Here is a 16,134-nt window from a genome sequence, read left to right as displayed (position 1 = left end):
TCCTCCACCCTCACCCATTCCTCTATCTAGCCACTCACCGCATTAACACGCTTTTCTTCAATGCCACTCCTTCCATCACTTCATTTCTTTCCACCCTCAAATCCCAAGCAGTCCCTTCACTTCCTCAGTGTTTCCTGGCTCTATTCTAATCTTCCTGTACAGCATTAAATTTTCTCTTTCCACCATTCTTTACTCATTTTTTTTCTAGCAGTAGATTAGGACGTTAGAGACCATTTTTTGGTAAGTTTTGGTGAACTTGGGAGTAGATTCTAAAACGTTGTGCAATTTCATCAAGAAAGGAGTTTAATTTCTTTTAAATTTATCCAAACTAGTCACAGAAAAAACAGCACCAAAAAAAAAATGAGTTCCACACAAGCAGTATACCAATGACCGTCGTCGCTGAGGGATTTGAATGCTGAATGTTTGTTGTTTTCTAGATGAGTGTTTTTGTGAACTGGAATTGAACAGAGAATGAAAATAAACTTTAATGTTTTGGTCCAACATATTCAAGTGGGTAAGAGTTACACTGTCTATAAGAATAGAGGTATTTTTAGGGGGGAAGGGGGGGGGTTGCTTGTCAGAGGGTGAGGTTCTGCCTCAAGTGGAGGAGTTCAAGTATCTCGGGTTTTTGTTCACGAGTGAGGGAAGAATAGAGCGTGAGATTGATAGACAGATTGGTGCAGCATCTGCAATATTGCGGACTATGTACCGGTCCGTTGTAGTGAAGGGAGAGCTGAGCTGTAAGGTAAAGCTCTCTGTTTACCAGTCGGTCTACGTTCCTACCCTCAACTATGGTCATGAGCTCTGGGTAGTGACCGAAAGAATGAGATTGTGGATACAGGTGGTTGAAATGAGTTTCCTCCGCAGGGTAGCTGGACTCTCCCTTAGAGATAGGGTGAGAAGTTCAGTTATCTGGGAGAGACTCAGAGTAGAACCGCTGAACCTCCACGTCGAGAGGAGCCAGTTGAGGTGGTTTGGGCATGTCCAAATGGGAGGAGACCCCGGGGAAGACCCAGGACACGCTGGAGAGACTATGTCTCTCGGTTGGCCTGGGAATGCCTTGGAGTCCTCGCAGAAGAGCTGGAAGAGGAGGCTGTGGAAAGAGATGTATGGGCCTCCCTGCTCAAGCTGCTGCCCCGCGACCCAAATTCGGAATAGGTGGGTGGATGGGTGGATGGATGGTTTACATACATGCATACATATAAAAGGGGGCAGCCATTTTGGATTTTGATGTGAAGACCCAATTTTCAAAAGGAACTTTTCTGACACTTAGATGTTGCCAGACACAAAAATAGAAGTCTGTGCGTCACTTATTTTTTAAGTTAACGTGCTCACAACATGCACGGATGGACAGCTGGTATTGCCAATTCCCCATCTTCTATCAGTGACAGGGGACAAAAATTATGGTTTGGCTCCCACATAGATGGTCTTCACACAGAATGTGTAAACATACAAATTAGTGCAGCCTAGTTAAATAACTTGAATTGATCAACTTGTGAAATTCAAGACAAAATTTTCTCTAAACAAGTCATTTGACCTGTTTTTCACTCATCTATATAGAATAATAGCATGTTACCATATGCCTGACTAAATAAGCAGTTGGAAGAGCGCATGATAAAACATCAAGCAATTCACCATCTCATATGTAATGCTATAATGAAGTATGTCCCATCTGTCTCAATCTGTATCAATCCTCTGTGTGTTTGTTTGTGTGTGTGCATGTGAACACAGCTGTTTCTCCCACTCTTATAACCAAAGACTGAACGAGTTTCCTGAGAATGTTAGAGGCACAACAGTGTCGCTCCATCAACAAAGAATTTTCAATTGATTACACAGTTTTAGGTATAAACATGAGAAGCTAGTTTGTCCAATCAGAGGCAACATCTGTTTCATTCCAGAGGGGCTGGTTGGAAAACGAACAAAAAAGAGGGATCCCAGCACAACCTAATTTTGAAGTAGTATTTTTGCCACAAATCCATAAGTAATCAACAGTAAGAATGTTGATATGACCTATATGGCAAAGTAGTTTAGAATCTTGTGTAAATACTTAGATGTGACTGATCGAGTGGATTTAATATTCAGGTCACATCATTTTTAACTGTGGAACAAGCAATTCATTGAACTCCCCTCTCAAAGGAATTGGTAAACATTTTAGCAAGCAGTGAAGTTTATTGCATGCTCAGGACTAAAAGTCAGGAAGTTGCTGCCTCTGATGCAGTGAAGTTATAATTTACACTGTGACCTGATGCTCGGTAAATCAAGAGCATCTGATTAACATGGATGAATCTATCCATCCATTTTCTGATGATAATCTGGGTGAGTTGTAGAGGCAGCAATGGGAAACACAGACCACCCCCTCCCCAGCTCATCCTGGGCATCCCAAGGTGACCCAGGACAGAGGGTTAACATATATAAACCCTCTGGTGAGTTCTGAGTCTCTCCTGGGGTCTACTCCCAGTGGGACATTCCCAGAAAACCTCCAGAAGGAGGCATCCTAATGTTTGAACAACCTCAGCAGACTTCTTTCACTGCGGAGGAGCAGAAGCTTTTCTTTTAGCTCCCCACCCCCCACCCTACCCTTATCACTCTATTTGTAAAGGCTCCCACATACTCAGGCATACTGTGTGTACTCCGTGAGCCGCGCGGACACTGTGAGCACTGTCCGCAGACGATTAAGACTTCATACTTGAGCGTACACCCTGACGGGCTGCAGCCCAGTGCTGCAGGCAAGGGGTGTTTACCTTCGGGACAAATTGAGGTTGCCGATTGGTCATTTGTTGACACGCCTACTTGAATGATTGACAGGTCAAAAAAACAAAATTAAAAAACAGAGCTGAATCCACCTCGGTACACGTGGACCTCTACGTAGTGAAGTACGCCCAAGTATGTGGCGGCCTTAAGGCTGAGCCCAGCTACTCTACAGAGGATGTTCATTTCAAACACTTTCTTTTGGTTATGATCCATCCGTCATGACCATGCATGATGTTTGGAAAGCAAATGAAACAAAATCTGCAGTTTTGCCTTTCAGCTCAGCTCTAGTGCTACAATGGAACAGCCCTCATTACTGCAGACCTGATCAGTCAAGCTATCCTGGCATGACTCTTAACCAAGACTTCCAGACTTGAACTCTTCCCTTTGAGGCAAAGAAACATCTCTAACACGAAGGGAGCTTTCCACCTTTTTCTTGTTGATTATAGCACTCGGCTGATGGTACTCTTTTACTATAATTTCATTAAAAGCAATAAAGATGTATTAGGTTTTGCCACACAGTTCCTTTTCATTTAATCTTAGATGTTGTAAAATAATGATACATATAATTATCTAAAGAAAAACAAATGCTTTCCTGCTGTGAAAGCAAAATCATGTTCGTCCATCATCACCCAAGAGCTACAGTTCTTAAAAAAAAACTGCAAAATTACTGTATAGATAACGTCATGCTGTTCATCACACCCTATACCAACACTGATAAAATGTATACAGAACTACAGGTGCATCTCAGAAGATTAGATTATCATGAAAAAAGTTACATTTTTTTGTCAGTCATTTAAAAAAAAGAAACTCCTATATTACATAGATTCATTACATACAGAGTGAAATATTTCAAGCCTTTATTTCTTATTATTTTGATGATTCATCCATCCATCCATCCATTTTCTTCTGCTTATCCGGGGTCGGGTCGCGGGGGTAGCAGCCTAAGTAGGGAGGCCCAGACTTCCCTCTCCCCAGCCACTTGGGCCAGCTCTTCCGGGGGAATCCCAAGGCGTTCCCAGGCCAACCGAGAAACATAGTCCCTCCAGCGTGTCCTGGGTCTTCCTCTGGGCCTCCTTCCGGTGGGACGTGTCCGGAACACCACACCAGGGAGGCGTCCAGAAGGCATCCTAAACAGATGCCCGAGCCACCTCAACTGGCTCCTCTCGACGTGGAGAAGCAGCGGCTCTACTCTGAGTCTCTCCCGGATGATCGAGCTTCTCACCCTGTCTCTAAGGGAGAGCCCAGACACCCTGCGGAGAAAACTCATTTCGGCCGCTTGTATCCGAGATCTCATTCTTTCGGTCACAACCCAAAGCTCGTGACCATAGATGAGGGTAGGACCTCCTCCCTGACCCGGAGAGGGCACTCGACCCTTTTCCGGCTCAAGACCATGGCCTCGGATTTGGAGGAACTGATCTTCATCATGATGATTATGGCTTACAAATAATGAAAAATCTAAATTCATTGTCCCAGAAAATTAGAAAATTGTGAAGAGGTTCACTATTGTAAACTCCTGGTGTCACACCATAATCAGCTGATTAGATTACTGATTAGACATGAGCTACAAATGTCTCATTCTTCAAGTCCAGCCACTCCTGAACAAGAGACATCCGAAGCGTCTCACCTGCTGAGGAGAAGAAGAACTGGACTGTCTCTCAGTGGTCCAATGTCCTCTTTTCAGATGAAAGTAAATATTCATGTCATTTGGAAATCAAGGTCCCAGAGTCTGGAGGAAGAGTTGAGAGGTTCAGAATCCACATTGCTTGAAGTTTCCACAGTCAGTGGTGGTTTGGGTCCATGTCCTCTGCTGGTGTTGGTCCACTGTGTTTTCTGAAGTCCACAGTCCATGCAGCATCATCCAGGACATTTTAGAGACTTCATGCTTCCTTCTGCTGACGAGCTTTAGGGAGATGCTGGTTTCATTTTGCAGCAGGACTCAGCTCCTGCCCACACTACCAAAGTAACCAGAAGCTGGCTGTGGAATATTCTAATTTTCTGAAACACTGAAATTAGGTTTTTCATTACCTGTAAGCCATAATCATCAAAATTTTAAAAATTAAATTAAATTAAATGATAATAATATTGAAATATTTCACTCTGTGTTTAATTAATCTATATATCGAGTTTCACTTTCTGAAATGACTGACAAAAAAATATATTTATTTAACTTTTTCAGGATATTCAAATTTTTTTGAGACGCACATGTATGTGGATTAAGACTATTAGATTAGCATTAGCAAAGAACAAAAGACAAAAAGTTATGGAATGTCAAAGGTTTCTACTGTGGAGACAGAACACCCACTTAGTCCACTGTTGAAAACGAGACTAATTACTTCCCGTGTAACAATACAGCAATATTCATAAAAATCCACTCAAACGTAGGTGAGACAAAGAACGTCAACAGTTCTTTTATGTGACAGCAGCTCTGAAGACTTAAGTAATCTGCACATTACAATAAAAGTTTCTTTGACACTGTGCCACTCTGAAGCCAATTATGTTATGTTATAAAAGTAATGGCACAGATGAAAGGGCACTGTACAGGTGAGAGGATGTAGAATATATTACTATGAGGAGACAATAGAATTTGTGACTAGGTTTCAAACTAAATTGTTTCAGGTTTTAAGTGTACTTCAATAATAATATGTATGATCAGGGCAGAAGTACAGTAGGATATTAGTGATGGTCAAAAAGATGAGTTTCTGCCTCTGAGGGCAAATACATACTGGACTATGGGATATGGTTTTGCTGCCATCTAGTGTCAACTGAGATACTCACTGCTAAAACAATCTGTACAGAAGAAAGACTTCAGGTGGATCTTATCGTATCTAAAGCTAATGATTATACCCTGGACTGTCAAAGCTTCACTTGTCTAAAACTATACTCTTTCTGGTCTTTGCCGTGGTTTACAAGTCATCTTTTTTTAGCTTTCAAATGACTGAAATGTCTGTCGTGCATGATATGAAAATGTTACTAAATCTTTAGCATTAGACTGAGATAGCACAGGAAGTTACCTACAAATAAATTAAAAGGCAGCCCTCGGATAAATTAAATAAAAAAATAAGTTCAACATCTGGAGATGATTTTAAAAAATGCAGCATGGTGTGAGTGTTAAATGTGAAGAAAGTTGTGATTTTTGTGGTCTTGTAAAGAAAATGAGAGCTTCGTGTCACACACACGTCAGTCAAAGCTCCAATGGAGCTGCAGCTGTGTGCCATTTAGACATTTGCCATGGGGACTAAATTTCACTGCTGTTTTGTCACCTACATCCTAAAACTGTCATTGTTTTATATTAGTAAATATAATTCCAACTACTACTAAAACAACACTCAATGCTCTAGTGAGATGCAGCTGATTTCATTATGCTTCGAAGGCATCCTCAAAACCCAAGGAAAGCATGGATGGCATCTTTTATTAGATGAAGCTCCATTAAAGAAAAGTAAAGGGCGGCTAATAAAATTGGATTCCTAATTGTTCCGTGAGAACAGAAAAAGAAACCTACCGTATGCTAATGTGACTTATTACCTTCTTTTGCTTTCAACAGGCACCAAAAGGCCATTAATACGTTATAAAAAAAAGGAGAAAATCCCTTTTAGTCCTCCAGTTTGACTCGCTTCCTTTCTTTCTTTCTCCTATTCCCCTCTCTCATTCTGAAATTAATCTGCAGAAGATTTGCCATTAACAAAGAGTATTCAGAGAGCAGCACAGTGGGTGAGGTCCTTGGCTGAATGATGCAAAAAGGGACGGAGGAATGGAAAGATCACACAGTTCACCAGGAAGAGGACAAAAGACAAAAAAAATTAGTGAAGGGGAGAAAGACAGGGTGGGAGAAGAATCATCGTCTGGCTCTCCGACTTGTGGCTCAGAGCAGCACCCATCCACAAAAGGACAGGAAGTACTGAATCACCTGTAGCTTTTATCCCTCCCTTCTCTCTTTAATTTTATTCACACGCTCAAGGCTAAACTCTGAATCTCAGTTTTGTATTCTATTCATGCCACAGAAGGGAAAAAATATGGTGTGAAGAGATGCACTCACTTATCAGCCTAACATCAGTATCTGTGATGTTCAGATTGTTGATCGCCAGCGAATAGGATAAAATCAACTGAGAAGGTGCATTGCCACAACATTAAATTCATGTTTTACAGAGGAAAATATGTTGGGTCATGGTGCTGTTGATTTGGTAATAGTTCAACAAATTAAAACTTGTTTTTCTTTTTTTTTATTATTATTAAAAAGACACATTAGTGCTCATACGAATGTAGCATCATAAAAAGTTTAAATCCTAAGAGCTAAGAGAAAAAAGGTAACCAGATGTCTTTTCTTGTATTTTGAAGATGCTTTGAAACTCACCCAATGAGCAAAAGTCCAGTTACTTTTTTTATAACTTCTAAAATCTGCGACACCCTAAATGATAGAGACTCTACGCCAGGGGTGCCCACACTTTTTCAGCATGCGAGCTACGTTTAAAATGACCAGGTCAAAGTGATCTACCTACTATAAGGCCCCGTTTACACGGAACAACCTCTGGAAACACTAGTGTTTTTTCAATGTTTATTGGAGATAATAAACAAAAAAAATGAGCAGGTTTACATGAAAACGCTGTAGTTTCCATGTCAGTCGGGTTGCCAGATAAGAATTTGTGAACTATAGTACTGTCTCTTTAAAATTAATGTATTTTGACCTAAACCCTAAATTTGACCTACATGTGCCGAGTAAAGATATTCTAAGATGAAGTGTGCGTTGTGTTTGTTGAACATGTGCACACAAAAGGAGGAGGTAAATTAAGACATTTTAAAGTTATCTGGCAACCCTGATGCCAGGCTCTGCTGCATTCATCGTGCATGCAGTGTCTGCATGACAGTTACGACCAAACTGGTGAATACACAAACCTCTTTGGAGCCTGGATTTTATTAGTTTTGCTCCTACATGCTGCCATTATTATAACTGTTGTTAGAGCAGAAAAACTTGTGCACATGTGCAACTTCACTTGCGGAGCATTTCACATCTCCGTGGGGGATTCCCCCATAATAAGGGCTAATGTCGTGTAAATGAACAGCCGAACGTTTTACGTCGTGTAAACGGGGCCTCAGACTGGCTGCCCTGTCTGTCAATCAAGTGACATTTTATAATGATGATCGGCTGACGTCCATTTTTTTTAATGCCATGCGATCTACCCATAATGCGTTTGCGACCTACCGGTAGATCACGATCGACGTATTGGGCACCTCTGCGTAGAGTCTACACCAACAAGAGCTGAAATTCTTTAAAATTGGTCAATCTTTCAAGAACACATATTTTCTTGTTTCCTCTGTATTTAAGGGAAACTAAATGACAAGAAGATCTGCATTGGCCATCAGTCAAATTTTTAACAAAAAAAACTTAATAACCTGTGAATCCTTGATGGCATCTCACCTCTTGTCAAGTACATCTAGATGTTTCCCTTCTTGCATGCGCTTGTATTTATTTACAGCATCTCAGTTTGGAACCGTCATAACTATCATTATCTTACCTTTTATTGGCAATTAAAAAAAACGATCCTCTGCATTAATCGAGTCAACAGATTTTTATACCCAATTCATTCTCGTGTTAATATTTCCTAAAAAAAATAAATTAAAAAAAAGATTTGCAGCCTTCAACTAAATTAGTCTGGCGTCAGTCATTTTCCTTCCTTCAGCTCCTTTTCTTTCATTCTCGCCTTTTCCTTCAGATTTGGATATCATCCTTCCTGTAATCCTTTTCTAAAATCTTCTGTACTCTGCAAAATGTTTAATCATCTTGCAAATGTCTTTTTAAACCATATAGCAATACCTTATTCCTTTTGCAACCAAAGAAACATTACAAATAAGTAGTTCTTCCCTTTCATTCTCCTGTTGTTGCTAATCTCTTCCACCTCCTCGTGATCCTTGAGGAAACATTAAATCACTTGTGAAGACTTCTTATTCATCCTTTGGTTCATTCCCTTCTTTTCAGAAGAAGCGTGTCGTCTTCTCTTTCACTCCCATTCATTCTCGCCTCCTCTTCATCCTTCAGCCTAACCCTTCACAAAATGTTCACTCACATCTCTTTTTTTTCATCCTTACATCCTTTCTGCTCCCAATTACACTTTAAATGCTCAATCATCTGAAAACTCCTATTTCTCATCTCCCCATGTGGTCATTCTTGCCGAAGCTTTTTATTTCTCTGTGGCACACTTTAATTTATTGAAATGTTTTCTTGTGAAAAGAACTTGAGCCATCAGTTGAATGCAGACTGGTTCATGCCAACATTATCATGACACCAGCAGTCAATGCTGGCAGGTACTCGGACACAGAGGTTTGTCTTCAAAAATAGATGGATTTGGGAATGAGATCCTCAAATAAGAAACAGCATGGCTTTACTTTCTTCTTCTGTAAAAACACAACATTGATCAACAATAAACGATTTAAAAAATTGCCCAAAATAACTTGTTGTTTATCTCGTTCTTAGTTTTTTCACTTTAAACTAAATAGGCATTTGGCAAAATTTGATAAGTACCAAATACTTGTAAATGTCAGTTTCCAAATGATACGTTAATTACTTTAAAAGTCTTAATAAATGCTAAGCTAGAAAATATTAAAAATATATATACACAGTAGTCCCTCGATACTTCGCGGTTTGCTTTTCGCAGACTCGCTGTCTCACGGTTTTTCAAAATAAGATTGGACATGACACACGATTGGATGATTGATGGATGAGCTGCACAATTGGCATGGAATACTTATTTTAAATTAATTATTTTAAGCAGCCCACACTGCAGGAGAAGCTTCCTCCTTAAGAAGTGGGCGTGGCCAAAAGCGCAGAGTGCAGACGTGGCAGAGAGCTGATTTCATGAGATGCTGTATTCTTTTAGAGCGTTTAGAGATTAGAAACATGGTTTAGAATATTGCAAGAATGTGGGAAGAGTTTAAAAAACCTTCTTAAAAAAAAAAAAAAAATATATATATATATATATATATATATATATATATATATATATATATATAAATATATATATATATATATATATATATACACACACACACACACACAAACTACTATTTACTACTTGTACTACAGTTCTTATTTTGCGTTTTTTCACTTATCGCGGGGCTTCAGGGTACGGATTCCCCGTGATAAACGAGGGACTACTGTTTATATTTTGTTTTTTTGTTTTGTACCTGCAACAACAATCAAATCTGACCTTGTCCAACTATGAGACTGAAATATCTCATTTTTTTATGATTGTGTTATTTACAGACATCATAGCCCCATGGTCTAGTTAGTTTACTGAGCTATTAAACAAATTGTATTAACAAAATCAGTTCAATTAGGCTTTGTATTCATTTTCAAGGCCCTCGAAGAACATGAAACTGCTGGAAGATGATGGTGATAATCAAGCTCTGTGTCCACAACATGGAAAATAACCCAAGTTGAGAATATGGGGAAAATCTATGGGCATCTAGCTATGTGCAGATTTGTATTCAAAGCATAAGAAACAGTCATTACAAGAAGCCTTTAGCATAAGGAGGCCCAGTCCTGCACAACTGGTCATTCTGCTCACAACATCCTTCCAGCAGGCTTCTATTAGAAGTAGGAGGATGTTGGAGTGGAGATAAGACGGGCACTACAGCGCGTCTCAACAGGGGGGGGGGGGGGGGTAGTGAACAGTGAGAGTCACATGAAACAGGCACCAACTGGTGTGTACAACAAGCTCTCCCCTTTCCATAACTATAATTCCAACCCTGCCCCACTCCTATCTGCAGCCCCAGGAAACTCTCAGGGTGCAATTTACTGCATGCACCGCGCTGATAATACTGTCTCCAGGGCAGGAAGGAGAGAGTGATGGACTGGGATAGAAAAGAGAAAAAGACAGAGAGAGATTGAAGGGGGGAGGTGGAAGAAAAAAGAAAGACAGAAAAGCAAAAAGCTGAGGGCGGGAGAACACAGTGAAGAGGAAGCGATAGAAAAGGAACAGGGACGTAACAGGTGAGGATAAGCGCGGGGCGACGCAGAGCGAGTATCGCCATGGAAATTACAAACGCAACCCCAAGACCCAATTAGTGTCAGTACAAAATACTTCAACGTGTGATTTAACAGGAGCAAAAACCCAGCAAAGTGAATCACGACTTGATTCTACAAAAACATATCTCCTCCAAGACAGAGACACTCAAGTTGATGAGTTTTCAACCAGCTACGTTCCTGAACTCTTGTAAAACTTAAGAAGACTTTTTGAAAAAATGACTATGACTTTGACTATTTGCAAATACTAAAACTGTTTAGTACCATTGTAAATAGAGAACAGCAGCTCCTCCCACAGGTCATTAGCGGTTATTCAAGAAGGATCACCATTCAAGGACAACCAGAATCACAGAAAAATCTCATTTCAGATCATATTGAGCCATCAAATATCAAATAAAAACCACGAGGCATGTTGGTTGTTTCTGTGTTGGCTGAAATTAGACAAAGTAACAGAAATTCCAGAACTGAGCATAACAAACATCGTCCTGTGGTCTTCCTGCAATTTGCTTTGCATCATTTTGAGCTTTTTTTTTTCCTCATGAGCTGATTTTCTGTAAGAACATTTCTAATCTATAAACATTTTTCGTTGCAGTTTCAGATGTTGTGTTACTTGCTGTAAATGACTTAGCATGTATGTCTAATACAGTATTCCTGTTATGATGGGAGAATTATTTACATAAGAATGCAGGTGATTACATTTTTTAATGCCCAAACAACGACGAGGACAAGACTGCAAAAATTTAACAAGAGCCGTTGTGAACAGGGGCTAGGTGCAAAATAAAAAATGTATTTCTTTCTTCATGACAGAATGAGAACTATGGCAAACAAAAATGAACATTTTAAGAAGAATGTAGGAATATTGGGAATGTAGTATGAACTACAGTTTCCCCCTACCATTATCCAAGGGGGGCGCCCTGCCCTGTCAACAGAACCGAGTGCCCCAAATACTAATACCATGCACTACCATACCTGCCAGTGTACATATGATGGGGCTGAAATTTGTCCTTGGAAAGCACAGTTCATCCAAAATCCCCATTTAACAAGGCATGTGAATTGTAAAGCATCAGAGCTTGAGAAAATAACATCTGATGCATGCAGGAGTGTGTGCATGTGTGTGTGTACGTACCAACTCTTTGGTCTTCTCAGCTTCCTGGCGAGCATGCTCTCTTTCTCGACTCATGGCTTTAGTTCTATCCTCCCTCGCCGTCTCCCTTTCTCTTTGTGCCATCTTGGCCAGCTCGTCCTTTAGTAATGTCTGCTGGTGTTCAAACCTTGAAAACACAAAGTATGAATTAAAAATATTAAATATATATATACTAGTTGGTATCAAGTTGTCCTTTCTACAGCCTTTTGATAACAACATGTGTCCACAAGGGGGCAATGTACTTAAAACTTGAGACTTGAAATCTCAAACATGTCCAGTGGGCACATATATTTCTTTGGATATCTCAGATTTTGTTCCAAAATGTAAAGTATTAAAACAAATTTTCCCTTGTTTGGTGTTAAATAGAACTGAAACCAACTTAAGTCATTGTCTCATTCACTGTATACAGACATCTTTTTACTTTTCTCCCAATCAAATCCCAGTCTAACAGATATTGGTTATATTTTATTATAGTCATAAATGAAGGTCTTAAGCTAAACGACTCCAACCAAAAATGCAATAAATAATTTGACCATTACTAAATCAATACACTTGCATTGTCTTGGAACGTACATATCTGGGGAACAGTTTTATTTGTTTTTTAATGATGTATCCACGCAGCAGAAACAACCACAGTCCTGATAAAATTAAACCTGCTATGGAATGATACAAGTGAGTCTACTGGTGCAATTTTGCTTCATATCTTTTCCTATCACATTTTTGCAAGTAGTCTCTGTAAAGGTCGTTTCATGCTCTATCCGTAGCAGAGAAATGAGCTCTCATTGACGTCGTTGCGTGACAAAAATTGCGTCATTTTGTTCTGGTAGTAGCGTCGTCTATTCCTTCTCAAATCAAAGCCCAGGGCAAACTTTTTCTCACAGGAGCAAAGTATTAGGTGATACATCAGAAGCTAGTGGGAATGTTTGTTTATGCAGAAAAGTGCTCGAGCAGCAATTTTGTCATTTCACTTCCAACTACTCTATTCCAGAAGCCAGCTGTTGTGCGTGCAAGCTACATGGACAGCTTTGAACATCTGGCCCAAGCAGTCAGAAAATACATTAATCTATGACTCTTCAGGACACAGTTATGAAGATAAGTCAAATGGCCAAAAACTCCTGGATGAAGATTGCACAGACACTGTGCATGGAGGAGTCCGTCTGCCAAAGAGTGTGGAACTCTCTTCGTGACAATTTTATGGCCTAACAGCAGACGCAGGAACCGAGTGGAGACCCTGGTGGAAAGAAAACTGCGCCATGACGTATACAGCAGCGGGAGTGGTTCCACAGGAGATCTGCGCTGTGCGTCTCGTGGACAATAAAAAGCGTGTGCAAAAAGACTGCGAGCCGACCACCCGGCTTCGGATTAAGCATGGAACTAGCTTAATGGTCCAGCAGAGTTTCAGAAGGAGCTCGAGTGTCTGGAACAAGAAGTATTTATGAAATGATCACAGAAAACATTTCAGCATTTGCATTGTTTTACCTTCACCTTTTGAAATTAAGCCTTGTTGCAAGTTTTGGTGTTTTAAATCAAGGTTCAAAGACCAGAACGTAAAGAATTTAAAATAACTTCAAAAAGCTCCTATTAGCATCGAAAAAGGCATGATCTAACTACCAATACCTACCATCACGTTTGCTCATTAAATGTTTATGTTTTCCAGACACCAGTTTGCTCAGCTGACCCTTTGACCCACCTTCTCTGTTCTTCCCCGGTGAAGGAGGCAGGCTTGCTGGACTGGCTGTTGGGTTGGGCTTGGTGTTGTGGACCCTGCTTTGCTTGAGACTCTGAGTGAGAAGCACCTAATCAAAAAAAAAAAGAGATGACTTTAAAATTTTTATATTTACAAGCAAAAAGAAATGAACATTTATGGACTTAGAGAATTGCTGTTGATATAACTGTGAATAAAGTTTACTGTTACAGTAAAGTTTAATGTTGTTACACATCTATTAAGATTCAGATTAATAAGTTAGATAAAGTTAAAAAAAATCAAGTTTTTATTCATTTGACTGTCAACAGACTCACTAAGAATATTCAAGTTACAATCAAAACTTTTAGTTTAGAAAACTAGAGCTAAAAATCATACCTTTGTCTTTCTGATGGCCTGAGGTCGAAGAGGATGAGGACTCTGGAGCGATGTTGGCTACTCCTCTCATCCTCTGAAGAACATCTTCTGACAACTGACAGCAGAATAAATAGCTATTTAACACAAACTGTTAGAAATACCAGCATATAATTAGAACAAGAAGTTGTGGATGTTGTTTTCCAGTTTAAAATTAGGCACACCACACATCACTTAATGTGATGTAACATTTAAATGCACATATCTTTTTTATTTTGTCCTTTGGAGCAATTTGGGACACTTTTATCTTTAAGCCAAAGGATCACTGCAACGTTGCTTTTGATGTTTGTGTATGTAAGTTTAAGTGAGTGCAGGTATGTGTGTGTTTTTGGTGTCCAAGGAAACTGTCAAACATAGCTTGATCTAAAACCACAGAGGGCGGCTGCGGCACCATCCATGACTCACTGTTTCTATGACTCGCAAAATTAGTGTTGTAGAATTCAAACATAATTATTTATAAAACAGTTTATGTTTATTTAGTTATGTGTTTGTTTGTTTTGCTAGATGGCTTGCAATGCCATCCCAATGGCAATTGTTCTAAACTGGTTTGCAGGAGAAAAAGAACTGGCTCTAGTGAGACATTCAGTATCTGTGAGCAATTGGAAATTATAAGCTAAAATCGTTCATGTTTTGTATTTTTAGTCATATCTGGCAATGGTTTTAGGTGTCTTTCCCAGAGCATAGCTCTCGTTCTCCAAGTCACGCATATTCATGTTCTTTGACATATTATCATTTATTTACCACTTCAATAGTAGGTCACTGCACAGATTTCCGACATCTACACGAGTCCCCAAACGCAACACTGTCGTAGTAGACAGCAACACTAGAGCATCCTTAACAGTTTAAGATTAAGATATGTTGCAAACATTTAGAACAGCTATTTTTTTGTTTGTTGTTGTTGTATTTCATGCCAAACGTGCAACTAAAATATGTCCACGATGCAGCTGCTAATTCTTGAGCTTGTCTAGTTGCAACCAAACACGATATTTGGTTTTATAAAAAATTACAACGATCTACAGGTACTAAGTGAACAACATTTAAGCCGAATTTACCAGAAAATGTCAAAGGTTTTACTGTTTAAATGAGCATCAACTACATATATCAGTTTGCGAATAATCAAGATATAATGTTGTGGACAGCTTATTATGGCTGAAGTTTGGCGTAACGAAAATTCCACTTTAAACCTACGAAATAAACATACTTTGGCATATGAGTGCTCCTTTATGATCTTTGCTACAACAGTTTATGTACGGGTGGTACACTTAACGTTATTTAAACTTAGAATAGCTGTTGAAATAATTGTTGAAGAGCAAGCAACAGCTAGCTAGTTAGCGCTGGGCGCAGGGTTAAAAGTAACGCTAGCATGTGTCAAACGTTAGCTAAAATTAGCTTTACCTTCACCCCACGAAGAATCCTGACTCTGTCCTCGTCGTCGACTCCGAACGATACTTTTCTAGTTGTACTTTCTCCCGAACCCATCCTGTGTGGCTTTTAGGTTATATATTTGTATGCAGAATGACAGAATTACCATGCAACACTGTTTATGTCCTGCCCAATGACAGGAGTGGCAGATGGGATATGGGTTGCCAGATCTGTCTGAAATCAGGCCACTTTTACTATTTTGTGTTAAGAAAAATGCGTGGTTTCACATGTTTGGATTAGTAAATTGGAGCTACACGTTTGAAGTTTTGTCAAACTGTTCATTTTCATGAGTCTCAAAGTTTCATTTAAGTAAGAGAAAACGTTTGAATCACTTTGCTTTTTATAGGTTTAAACTAAAACCTGGCAGCCCCGTTTTACAATAAATGCATATAAATGAATGAACGGCCAGTATAAGCTTACAAATACAGTAGTAAACAAATATACATGCATTACCATCATAATAGATAGATAGATAGATAGATAGATAGATAGATAGATAGATAGATAGATAGATAGATAGATAGATAGATAGATAGATAGATAGATAGATAGATAGATAGATAGATAGATAGATAGATAGATAGATAGATAGATAGATAGATAGATAGATAGATAGATAGATAGATAGATAGATAGATAGATAGATAGATAGATAGATAGATAGATAGATAGATAGATAGATAGATA

The 16,134-nt window shown here is 39.3% G+C and overlaps 1 protein-coding gene across 1 annotated transcript in view; it reads right to left on the bottom strand.

Annotated features, from left to right (window-relative positions):
* chchd6a (coiled-coil-helix-coiled-coil-helix domain containing 6a) overlaps window positions 1-15,617 on the bottom strand; it is a 73,820-nt gene extending 58,203 nt beyond the window's left edge. Inside the window, exons 1-4 of the mRNA XM_037684386.1 lie at window positions 15,421-15,617; window positions 13,990-14,083; window positions 13,600-13,705; window positions 11,892-12,036 (exon numbers count right to left, since the gene is read on the bottom strand). Of these exons, the coding sequence (XP_037540314.1) occupies window positions 11,892-12,036; window positions 13,600-13,705; window positions 13,990-14,083; window positions 15,421-15,504 (429 nt within the window). The 5' untranslated portion in view covers window positions 15,505-15,617. The remainder of the gene's footprint in view (window positions 1-11,891; window positions 12,037-13,599; window positions 13,706-13,989; window positions 14,084-15,420) is intronic.
* Between the last annotated feature and the right edge of the window lie 517 nt (window positions 15,618-16,134).

This window comes from Nematolebias whitei, chromosome 11 (assembly GCF_014905685.2).
Source record: "Nematolebias whitei isolate Nwh7 chromosome 11, NemWhi1, whole genome shotgun sequence".
NCBI lineage: Eukaryota > Metazoa > Chordata > Actinopteri > Cyprinodontiformes > Rivulidae > Nematolebias > Nematolebias whitei.
Note: the sequence above shows the minus strand (reverse complement) of the source record. Positions and strands in the feature narration are given on the sequence as shown.